At 52.3% G+C, this 11254-nt stretch overlaps 5 protein-coding genes; 4 read left to right on the forward strand and 1 right to left on the reverse strand.

The window, feature by feature from the left end:
* Positions 1–104: 104 nt before the first annotated feature.
* On the forward strand, positions 105–2003 carry CHC_T00002252001 (hypothetical protein). XM_005713204.1 is given in 2 exon segments: positions 105–1877; positions 1878–2003. The coding sequence occupies 1 exon segment, from the start codon at positions 105–107 to the stop codon at positions 1875–1877; it is 1773 nt and encodes a 590-aa protein (XP_005713261.1). The 3' UTR covers positions 1878–2003.
* A 795-nt stretch (positions 2004–2798) lies between these two features.
* On the forward strand, positions 2799–5139 carry CHC_T00002253001 (hypothetical protein). XM_005713205.1 is given in 4 exon segments: positions 2799–2848; positions 3297–3485; positions 3607–4339; positions 4340–5139. The coding sequence occupies 3 exon segments, from the start codon at positions 2799–2801 to the stop codon at positions 4337–4339; spliced, it is 972 nt and encodes a 323-aa protein (XP_005713262.1). The 3' UTR covers positions 4340–5139.
* A 462-nt stretch (positions 5140–5601) lies between these two features.
* Positions 5602–5976, forward strand: CHC_T00008627001 (40S ribosomal protein S26). The gene has a single exon (XM_005713206.1). It carries the CDS (start codon positions 5602–5604, stop codon positions 5974–5976), a length of 375 nt encoding a protein of 124 aa, XP_005713263.1.
* Positions 5977–6669: 693 nt separating this feature from the next.
* Positions 6670–10549, reverse strand: CHC_T00002254001 (hypothetical protein). XM_005713207.1 is given in 2 exon segments: positions 6670–7123; positions 7124–10549. The coding sequence occupies 1 exon segment, from the start codon at positions 10547–10549 to the stop codon at positions 7124–7126; it is 3426 nt and encodes a 1141-aa protein (XP_005713264.1). The 3' UTR covers positions 6670–7123.
* A 109-nt stretch (positions 10550–10658) lies between these two features.
* CHC_T00002255001 (hypothetical protein) lies at positions 10659–10826 on the forward strand. The gene has a single exon (XM_005713208.1). It carries the CDS (start codon positions 10659–10661, stop codon positions 10824–10826), a length of 168 nt encoding a protein of 55 aa, XP_005713265.1.
* Positions 10827–11254: the final 428 nt, after the last annotated feature.

The following is an 11254-nucleotide window of genomic DNA, read 5'->3' on the forward strand; positions in this document are numbered from 1 at the left end:
TGGCACATTCGACCGGACCGGCCTCAACTGATGGCTCCCCGCACGTATCGGAACCCTCCGCCCCGCGACCCCGGAAGCCATACACCACCACAAAGGTCCGCGAGATGTGGACCTCGGCTGAGCACGACCGTATGCTTGAGGGCCTTCGTCTCTTCAAGCGCGACTGGGCAAAAGTCACCAGCTTTGTTGGCACACGTTCCGCCGCTCAAGTTCGCTCCCATGCCCAAAAGTACTTTGACCGAGTCGCCCGCGATAAGACCGACGACTACGTCCCGAGGGCACGTCCCAAGAGAAAGTCTGCCACCCCGTATCCCCGCAAGGCCAGGGATCACCCGTCGGCTCCCCGCAGCGCCCACCACCAGCCCACCCATCTCTCGCATCCCACCCAACTCCCGCATCCTGCAAACCCTACCCATCATCCCATGTCCGTCCCGGTCCAGTCAATCGCCATGCCCCCACACCCTCAGACCATCTCTCATCCGCATCACATCCAACATCCTTTCGTTCCACTTCATCTCGCAAATCAGTCCCCGCTCATCCAGCAGCTCCCAGTCAATTCCCCGTGCTTGTCTCAACCGTCTCCATCTAACATCCCACTTCAGCAAGCCATTCCGCAGCATGTTTATTCGCCTTACGTATTCTATCCCTCTCCGTCTTCAGGGCAAGATCCCGCACACATGCGCCCCTCCCCTGTTCCGCAACCGTCTCCGGCATCGTTCCTCGGCAGCCCGTACACTAGACATTCTCCTGCACCCCATATCCAAGCTACAGCTACAAATCAGCAGGTCTTCAACATGTTTTCCCCGCTCACTCCGGCCTCTTTTGCCTCTACAGTCACCCAGTTATCAGCGATGAATCATCTTCAAATGGCCCTGGTTGCAGCTCCTCATGTCCAGCCTCGACCTGTTTCGCAACAACACTTTCCCACTCATTCACACCCAGGGGGACCTATGGAGAACTGCACAAAGTGTGCTGCACTTCAACGCTACGGCAACGTACTGCAGGAGATAGGAGAAATTCGTCAACCTCAAATGACGTCACACACTCCAAACGATGAGAACCCACGTTTCCCATCCCTACGGGCAGATCTAGCCATGCCGGTCTCCTGCTCTGGACAGAAGAGTCAAAAGAGCAAGAGACAACTTTCCAATGATGAGACCAAGGAATCAACCCGTCAACCTTCTTCATTTCACCATGGCTCCGCCATCTCCTCGGATATTACCGGAAGTCCTGGTTCGTCCCCTGCCGCAGAATGTCTCGACCAGAATGAGGCTGCTGCAAGAGGAGCAGCAGGCCATCGCGCCAGTCGGGCCAAGGTCATGAAAGAGCGCAAGGCCAGGGCGATGGTGTCGGGGATGAGACCCAAGTCGCCAAGCCCTGTTCAGGGCGAGGAGTCGAATGAATCCTTCAACTCATCTCATACAAGGCGGGAGGGGGAAGTCTCTAGAAGAAACAAGGGCGACCGAAGTACACGGGCAGACTCGGTGAAGTCCAAGGACTCGCAAAAGCGACAGTCTAAGATCAGATCAATTCCCCAGAATTCTACCACGAAGAGGAGATCAAGTGGTTCGGCCGAGTCACGGCCCGCGAAACGTCCGAAAAGTCGGGATCAGTCTGCTGATTCTGGCAAGCAGATGACCTCGGAAGACATGTCATCGACGCGTCCCGATATGAATAGGAAGACAGCGCGCAGAAGTGAAAGAACGTCCACACCTCGTACTGGGCAAGCTGGTGACGCTAATGAAGGCAGCAATTCCAAGAGCAATTCTTCAGGGGGGAAGGTTTACTCTCCAAGCGAGCGCAAGGCGATCTTTGATGCTGTCAAGTCACTGCAAATTCTGGCGAAGACATCGTCTTCATCACCAGAACCAAATTAAGTCCTTTCGGAAACAGGAGATGTTATCTTATAATAGGGTTGTAGCTTCCGGGCAGCACCTGCACGTCGCCTCACGTCGCCCTGTTTTTCTGTGCGTAGCGTGCCTTGTAAAGCGTTGGTTTTAAAACTGAAAGTCCCATGCGCACGACGTGCTTCCACGACTTCCCTCCACTCTGCGAAGAGGTCTGCGTATGCGTCGTTCTAGGCTGAGTCAATCAGGCTTTTGAACAGATCGCGAAAGCTTTAAGGGCGTGGCATACATAAAAACAGGCGAAGTCATCCGTTCCGAGTTCGAAATCGAAAAGCGGCATCTTGAAAGCGTCATACTGTACGTGTCTTTCGCAGGGGTTTAGGTTTGCTCGTCGCGCTTCTACCGTAACCGAGCTCGATGACTCACAATCGCTTGACGCGTTGACACCAATACACATTACGGGATGCTCCTACTGGACAGTAATAATTCGGCAGCACCATACTGTGCATCTAACGTTTCGACTAAGTTTCAACTACCGTAAGAAAGAGAACCGGGCAATGCACGATAATGCGCAGTACAGCACAGTACGACTGCGTTTGCAACCACGCCACCGCATGCCACTCACCTTTTATATACAATTGGGAGCGAGGAGAGGACGAGAGCAAAACGTTGTCCAACACCACAAAAACCCCGTACTCGCGCGCGGGAAGACTCAGACAGCCTCATGATACTAGGGTACCTTGGATACATGATGAGGGTCTCGTATTCGACAGCTTCCCTTTTTTCTGGCCAGCTCGTCAAGATTTTCAGGTGTCCATGCAATATTTCCCGCGTACAACGATGGAACATTACATAGCTGGAGCTCCTATGCGAACGTAAAATCTATTGCCACTCTTGATGCTAACTGGTACAAAATTTACTCAAATACTAAATATTTTCTTTTGGTTTCCCATGGCCGCCGACCACATCGATACACGAAAAGGAATGGATCTCTACGAAATGTGGGTACAAATGGAAAAGCAACGACACTATTAAGCGTTCACGCTTAGCGCCTACGCATTGAGTTCCAACGCAGGACAGTTGGTTTGGATTTGAAAGCCAGACACGCAGTTTACGCAACAAGAAAATTCATACTCACTCTGCAAATGACTTCAGACGAAACCAACGAGTGGGATGACTTCCCCTTATTTGCCCCCGATGGAGCCAAAATACCACAGCTGGCGGAGGACTCATCGGGCGAGAATATATCATCAGCAATAGGTGCTTTGTCACACCTTCTTTACGATGAAGAGACCCCTCTTGAAGCTTCGGAATTGCTACGCGATGAAGGAAACAGATATTTTAAGCTTGGAGGAAGGTTGGTTTCGATCTGGTTATATTCTAAGCACGGGCGCGAACAGGAAACTTACCTTCGCTCCTCTTGACTTTTCCTGTGCTTTCATTCTACAGAGGCTATCGACATGCGATCAGCACATACAACAAAGCTGTTGCCGCCGCCGAGGATGTGCCAGAAGCCCTTGCTCCTGTGCTTTTAAATCGCGCCATGGCAGAGTTTAAGCTCGGCAACTTTGGGCGAGCACTTGGTGACTTAGAAAAGTCGCTGAGTCTCATGCCCGGGAATGCCAAGGCTCACTATAGGTACGCATGGCCAATCCAATTTCGCGAGCTGTGTATGAAGACGACGCAACTATCGCTAAAAACTCTAGCATCCTAACACAATGAGCGGTGCTGCATTTCATGCGTTATTGTGACCTGATAGGGCGGTGCTCTGTGCGGTTGCGCTGGAAAAGTTTGACGTTGCTTTGCGCCATTGCGATGAAGGAGAAAACGTAGTGACCGCAAATAATAGTGCACAAGGTCGACGGGATGTCGCTTTATTTAAGCAACAGCGGTGGGTAATGATGAAAGCGATGGAGAAAAGCAACAGTTACCAAAGTGAGAAAGAGAGAACGTTGCAGGTAGAGAGGGCACGCAAGGAGAAGATAGCGTTGATGGTTGATGAGAGAGGGATCACCATGGGTCTACCATTGTTTTCGCAGCAGAGGCGTTACTCGTGCACAGAACCACGGGAACGGGACGGGGTGTGGCATTGGCCGGTGCTCCTCGTGTACCCTGAGGAAATTGCTCGCCCAGGTGGTGGAGATCAAAGCGACTTTTTGGAGGATGTTGCAGAAACGACAAAAATAGAAGAAATTCTCGAGTGGATTTTTGGAGAAGAGGTTGAAGCGCCGTCTTGGGATGTAAATCGAGTTTATCGGTCCACAAACAGTTTACAGATGCGATATCGTACAGAATGGACCTTGAAGATAGAAGACGCGGACTCAGATGAGGAAGAGTCCTTCTGTGGATCAACATTGCCAGAAGATGAGATTGGCCACTGGATGGACGTAAGCTCATCGAGCTCGCTAAAGGATGTACTAAGGAAAAGAAATTATATTGTGCCCTTGTTTCCAGTATTCTACGTGATACCAAGAGAAATCGAACTTGGGTGAGCTGTAGCCGCCGGTACGAAAAACCAGCTGTAGTCGGCTCTTTGACACAAGAGAATATATACATGAACATGTCGGAATGGCGGCTTTCGGGGCTTGATCGCTAGCTCGTGGATGAACAGATAAGGCAGTGTGCAGTATTAACTTACGGGCACGAAATAAACAGGGGACGAGATATGAGAAACTCGTCTCACGGTCACGAAACGGCTGCGTTCTTGTACCTTACATGGTGCTGAAAGTCGTGCAAGGCGGAAGAAAATGGATCCCGACCCGAAAGCGCCTTGAGCGAAAGCTCTGCGATGAAGGAAAGAAGCGGAATGAAGATGGCGACGATGGCTACGACAAAGAGACAGAGCTGGAGCAAGGCCTTCGGGAAGGCGAGAACGCTCGGAGGGCGGTCAAGCGGGCGCTCGTGACGGACAGGAAGGAGAGGCTGTGCGGCAGAGGGCATAGCTCCAGTGCAAGAGTGGTGACCGGACCACTGGGTGAGATGCGGTTTGCTGAAAACGATGTTCGGGGGCCGGGCCGCGGGGAAGGGGGGTGATGAAGGTGCAAAAGTTGGCAATTGGGCGAAACGAGGACGGTGTTATCAACAGGATGCGGCTCCGCTTTCTCTGTCGGAGGAGCAGGCAAGGGGCGCGTTGAGCTCGTGAAAGAAGTTGTCAAGCATGGCGAGGAAAGGACAGAGGAAGTTGAGAGCGAACGTGATAAAAAAGGTAACATACCGACAGATCAGTGTCACCAAGTGCACAGATGCGCGATTCTTGAAATGCTGGCATCTGATCCTGGGCCGCCCGCCAAGTCTTCTGGGGTGCACACGTGTGTATCGGAGACTGGAGGGAACTGGTGGAAGATTTTTGGAGATTTTTTTTTTCGGCAGTCCTTGTTGGTCGCCCAGATCTTTTGCCCCTCAGCTGCCGCAATGACACTGTAAGCTACATATCCGTCACACGCTGTTGACAGCGAAGCGCTTGACATCAAGCGCTTGTGCTCGCTTTTTGGAAAAACACGTTTGGATCCCAAATCGAAATTGAGACGGATCACATTTCTTCGTTGGATTCATTTCTGCTTCGCTCCCATGGAAAGGTCGCAATCCTGCAAACATTTTCAAAAATTTCCTGCTCCCTTCGCGTCGCCGACCGACGTCCCATCCTGAGGCATTCGCACCTATCAGACTACACTGCCCTTTTCCGCCGACCTACCCTCCCTCACCCGTGATCACCTTGCCCTCCTCTTCGTTTCCCAATACACTCACTCACTTCACGATGACTGTGAAGCGCCGCAACCACGGCCGTAACAGGCACGGTCGCAACCACACCCACCTTGTCGTGTGCGACGGCTGCGGCTGCAAGCCTGCGAAGGATAAGGCCATCAAGCGATTCACCGTCCGCAACATTGTCGACAAGAGTTCGCTGCGCGATCTCAACGAAGCTTGCGTTATCGACGAATACGAGCTCCCCAAGTTCTACATCAAGCTCCATTACTGCGTCTCATGCGCAGTCCATCGCAAGACTGTCCGCCCCCGCGCCCGTGTCGAACGCTCCAACCGCGTCAATCCGCGACAGGCTATGATGGAGAAGTATCGCCAGCAAGGTGATAAAAGCGGCGGCCAGCGCCCCGGCCAGGCTGGCGGGAAGTAAAAAGCGATCCGTCTCGTAGGCAAGCCCTCCTATGCGTTTGGTCGATCCCGTTGGTATTTTGGTTTGCGCTTGAAGGAGCACCTTCATTTCGAGTCTAAAGTGGCAAGTCCAAGTTGACATTTGCGGGCTTGCTTCGCATGTAAGATCTCTTGGACTCAGTACCCCTGGAGATGTGGAGCGAATGCATCAACTTGTCCGTCATATTGTCAGTAGATTCATGTCGCTTCATTAAATTCTTCCCTCGAAAATTGCCTACATCCCTCTATCGATTTTTGTTCGTGCGCCCCGTGCAACTAATCGTCTTCAGCTGCACTACCAGAGTTCCGAAGGCGATTCAGTGTGTTTTCCATTTACCCTATACCTGTGCCCCAGGGGCATTCGGCGTGCCTCGTTACATAGACCGCGCTCCTGTTTGAGTGTACTTGCGTGGACGAGGATTGGACGTCGTTACGAGCCTTTAGTGCATGGTAGAACGAGTAGGTTTGGACACATTCTGCCATCAACAAGACAGGCATCCAAAATGCAGGTATCACCGTTTCATCCAATCAGCCACTGTTGTATGGGTAGGTTGCGCTGGGAGGGGCGTTGGTGGATCTACGCCGATCCATACGGACTTGGCGAAGCGCGCGTTCGTACTTTGTCCAGAGAAATCCCTTGTCAGACCTACACTTCGGTCGCAAGGATATGCATATCTTCTCAATTGCTTGTAACGTTTAAAAGACTGTGCAATTACTTGCCAGCAGGCACTACGGTATGTACGAAATAAGAGCAGGGACATTGCTACTCAATGCACCCCTGCTGCTACCAAAGGGAAATTAAACCGACGAAAATCCTACTATTCCGAACGGTATCGAGTTAACACATTCACATGCAGGCCGGTCTGATCCAACCATACTGCGACAGCTTGCCCACGCTGTTCAAAATACAAGCTGCTATTTCCAAGACTTCCATGTTCAAGAGAATCATTAGGGGACAAGGCATGATCGACAATATTTGACACTTGCTGAACCCGAGAACGCCATATACAGAGGATGCCTATAATCACATGAAAGGCGTCCCAGGGCACTAGGTCTGCCATCTTACAAAACTTGACATACACAGCGCAACTAGCGCAACTTCGAACATGAATAATCCGCTTTCACGTCACCTACCCGTAGTAGATGTAATCATTAGGGCCAGAGGGCAAACCGTGTGAAACCCCTGCCGGCATCATCGCTGGGCTCACATGACGTTCCCGATGCAGGCTTCCGTGGCTTGCTCCATTGTGCGAGTGACCCTGACCGTGATGATAACTAGTCGATCCAGAGTTACTCTGATGCTCCTCTAGGCGAGCGATGATATGCTTGCCGTAAGAGTATTTTTTGATAGCGGGCACTTGAGCCCGCAAAATAGTCACCACTCTTTCTCTTTGGGGGGGCCTGGCGACGTCTAATACGCGCTGAACCACATAGTTCCCGAACTGATCTCGAACAAGATGGTTGAGAGGGGAAGAGTTTGGGTCTCCTTCCCCCATGATAAGAATTTCAATCAGAATCTGACGTTCGTCCAATGATCCATGCTGGAGGCAACGTTCAACGACGTTAGAGGCAAATTTGTGTTGGGAAAGATCACAGACCTCCCCACGCACGAGATTCATGATGATGGAACGCTCTTCTCGAGTCCCGTGTTCCACAACATGCTGGATGACGTAGTTGCCGTACTGATCTTTGATCAAGTCTGTTATGCAAGACATGATTTCAACCATGATGGGTGCCTTCTGACTGGGAGCCCCATGTTCCAAGATCCTTTGAACTACACGGCAGCCGTAGGAATGACCGGCCAACTGAACAGCTTGCCCGTGGACAGAGTCTACGATGAACTGAACAGATTCCGGTTCGACCAACTCCACACATTTTTGGATGACGTGGTTGCCGTTCTGATCCCGAATGCACTTCAGTACATGCCCATCAAGCTCCCTGACCAAGACAGAGCGCGCTCCAGGCTCAAGAACTTCCAGAGCTTTTTGCACAACCCGACAGCCATACATGTGCAGAGAGAGCACGAGCATGCGCCCCTCCAATTCTGCGGCAATGAGTTTCACAGCATTCGCACCTCCATGATCGAGAAGTTTCTGGACAACGTAGTTTCCGAATACATCTGTCATGAGTCGCTGTGCCTCAGTTAGGGCTTGCCGCAATATGGCGTCCCTGTCCTCGGGAGATGCAGATTCAAGCTTCTGTTGAATGAAGCGTGAACCATGTTGATCTGTAGCAAACTCCACAACGTTTTCTTTGATCTCAGACAACTGCCATTCTCTTCCGCTGTGAAGACTGGATCCAACACTGCCCGCACCAAATCCGCCACTCAGACTGACATCTCCGACCGAGCCAATTCCACGTCCGATAGATAAAGACGTCGCTCTGAACTCTTCAAGAAGAGCGGATCTGGTATGAGAAGAATCTTGCATACTGCCACTAAGCCCACCGTTTCCATACCCGACACGCTCGCCAGACTTATGCACACCGAGAAAAACGTCCTCATGTCCACGGTTCCTACGCCTTCCGTGAGGGCCCCGGTTTTTATGTCCCAGGTCAAGCCCTGTGTTCTTCTTCTGATTGCTAAGGTGAGGACCGGCATTGGGGCCACCGCGGTATTGATCAAAATGATGCTTCGATCGTGGATAACCACGATACACGGGGGCAGTGGGATCACGCGCGTCCCATGGCGATCTCATATGTGGCGCATTGCTGGTGTGGCCTACATGTCCTCCAGGGACCGCACCAGCTCCGTACGGCGTAGGACTCCCGGTAAATGCAGATGTCCCTGTAATGGCCGCCATACGCGCCATCTGCGCAGCGTAAAACTGCTGCTGGGCACTAAGAAAGGCCGCCATCTGGATGCTCATGTTCTTCAAGTTGTCTGCTGCGGCTAAACCATCACGAAATGATTCGGTATATCCAGGCGACACCCCGGTGCCAGATTCCACCCCTGAGGGATTCGTGGAAAACGGGGAAGGATAAAGTCCCATACCGGGGAAGACGTTAGCGTACTGGGAACTACCCCCAAGTGACTGCGCATGAGAATTCTCGAGACCAGAAGCAAATGCCATATTCCTCTGCGACGACGGATATGTCGGAGTCTGAAATACTGACGACTGAGATGGCGTCAGGCCTAGTGCCGCTGCTTCAGACGGCTCGTAAAACAAGTCATAGTTTCCGAGGCCTGGAACATTGAGGTCGTCGATACTGCTGAGCGAAGTATTTGCGTTGTGTCCAGTTGAGGGTAGAGAATACGGGTTCATCTGGGAATGTGTGCTGTTTGAAACATGGGACACATTTGTCCCTGAACGTCCTGTCAGGTGGGTAGCAGGTGACCCTTGCGGGGAAGACACCCCCACGTTATGCTTTCGAACAGAACCCGTCGGGGACGTAGACTGCGCCGATGACGACGAACCTGAAGCAGCGACTGCAGCCGGGAGTAGCCCCGTAGAGATGCTACCTGATCCTGTGACCACTGACGAAAGCGGTGAAGACATGGGAGGAATGTCCGAAGGCTTGCTTGGAAAGTACACACCGCTGGGAGGAGAAGCCGCAACGTTGGAACGAGAAGAACTCCTCGACATGTTTGAACGCAACCCAGAGAGATCAGCAGGCCAATTAATCGAAGCCGATCGACGATGATGGATTCTTGGCGGCAGATCTTGTGTCCTCATTCCCTCGTCAGCTGGGCGCGCGGTTCCATGATCACTTGCCAAATCCGCGGCGGTGATGCGGTCCAAATCTATGTCCAATGAAGCCGTAGACGGGAGACGAGCTCTTCGCTCATGGCCAGAGGGCCTGTGTTCTACATGTTGGCCGCCATCTTGAATTCCAGATAGGCCGGGAGGAGGAAGAGGAGAAGAAAACATGTTGGACGGGGTCTTCGGAAAGTCCTCCTGGATCATGTCGAAAACGGTTTTGTGCCAAGCGGGGGCAGAATTGCCCAGACTTGAAGGCTTTCCTGAATTGGAAGGAGCATTTGATGGGATCTTCTTCTGTCCAGCAGCTTTGGCTGCGGAGGCAGAAGCCGACAAAACAGTAGCGTTTGGATTGGCCGACATGTGTGCTGGAACGGCAGTAACTCCCGGGGTAGAAACACCGTTGACAATGGCAGCCAACTCAACGGAAGACAGGGACCTTGCCGGCGGGGGTTTGTTCGTAGGTACGTGGTGCTTCTGCTTTTGCTGGTGACCGCGATTGGCAAACGGAGCGAGAGAGTGCGCAGATGCGGTATGCGCAGACTGAATGGAGTTAGCCGCGGCTGCAGCAAAATTCATCGGGTGATGATGCGACGAGCGGGGGTGATCAGAATCCAATGGAGACGGTTGACGAGCCGAAATTGAGAGATTGGAGAGATCCGAGATGTGGTGGGAGGAAGGGTGAGAGTTTTCCTCTAGAATATTAATGGGAGCACTCTCACTCCTGACCAGGGACGAGTTGCCATTGGAGGGGTAGCGGAAGGGGTCGAGGGGCGGAAACGGAGAGTCGTGGTGACGGAGAGGATTTTGGGAAGAAGATTGGGAGGAAGGAGGGGGATGAGGGGGGTTGTTTTGCATGTCGTTAGGAGTTTTCCGGTTGGACGGCTTGTCGGGATCGGTTGCAAATGATAATGGCGTGGCCCAAGCTGAGTTGGGAGGTACTGCAGCTTGTTTACCAACCACCTCCATGAGCTGGAGTGATTACAAAGACAAGCGAAGAACAAGCAGAGGAGCGATGCAATCAAACTCGCAGAGGGGGAGGCAGCAACAAAAAGTGAGAATAATGGGGGTACGCTGGGGTGACTATGGATGGAAACCGGACATGCAAGACCAAACGGAATATCGGAGGGGATAAAAGCGACGATGAGGACAATGGGAGGGATGTTGACGGAAAATGACAAGACAATAAGGACGCCGAGTGTGGGATGAAAACGAAAGTAACCCCAACGAAACGAAAACGTCGAGCGAAGACGAAGCAGAAAGGGAATGGGAATTTCAGACGTGGCTGACAATGGGCGGTGCCATACACCCGAAGGAAAAAGAGTTTAGACGAGGATGGAAATGGGGGTGGGCGCGAGGAGAGAGGAGAGAGGATAGGAAGTGGAGGGGGACAAGGGGTACGGGATGAATGTGACGGGATGCGGACAGGGAAGATGGCAAAGAATTCCAATGGCGGGGATAGACGAGAACGAAAAGGTGTTGAGAGGTGGGATAGAGAATGGGAGAGAAGAAAGAAGCTAGGGTGACGTGACGGAGATGGGAGGGAGGCGACCGACACACCGA

The sequence above is a fragment of the Chondrus crispus genome, genomic scaffold (genome assembly GCF_000350225.1).
Source record: "Chondrus crispus Stackhouse genomic scaffold, scaffold_132, whole genome shotgun sequence".
NCBI lineage: Eukaryota > Rhodophyta > Florideophyceae > Gigartinales > Gigartinaceae > Chondrus > Chondrus crispus.

Bases quoted from the DNA above. Each gene is read 5' to 3' on its own strand.
- CHC_T00002254001 (XM_005713207.1), bottom strand. From the start codon at position 10,549: ATGCAAAACAACCCCCCTCATCCCCCTCCTTCCTCCCAATCTTCTTCC.
- CHC_T00002252001 (XM_005713204.1), top strand. From the start codon at position 105: ATGTGGACCTCGGCTGAGCACGACCGTATGCTTGAGGGCCTTCGTCTC.
- CHC_T00008627001 (XM_005713206.1), top strand. From the start codon at position 5,602: ATGACTGTGAAGCGCCGCAACCACGGCCGTAACAGGCACGGTCGCAAC.
- CHC_T00002255001 (XM_005713208.1), top strand. From the start codon at position 10,659: ATGAGCTGGAGTGATTACAAAGACAAGCGAAGAACAAGCAGAGGAGCG.
- CHC_T00002253001 (XM_005713205.1), top strand. From the start codon at position 2,799: ATGGCCGCCGACCACATCGATACACGAAAAGGAATGGATCTCTACGAA. The intron at 2,849-3,296 runs GTGGGTACAAAT...TTCATTCTACAG, and splicing joins GGAATGGATCTCTACGAAAT to AGGCTATCGACATGCGATCA. The intron at 3,486-3,606 runs GTACGCATGGCC...GTGACCTGATAG, and splicing joins AATGCCAAGGCTCACTATAG to GGCGGTGCTCTGTGCGGTTG.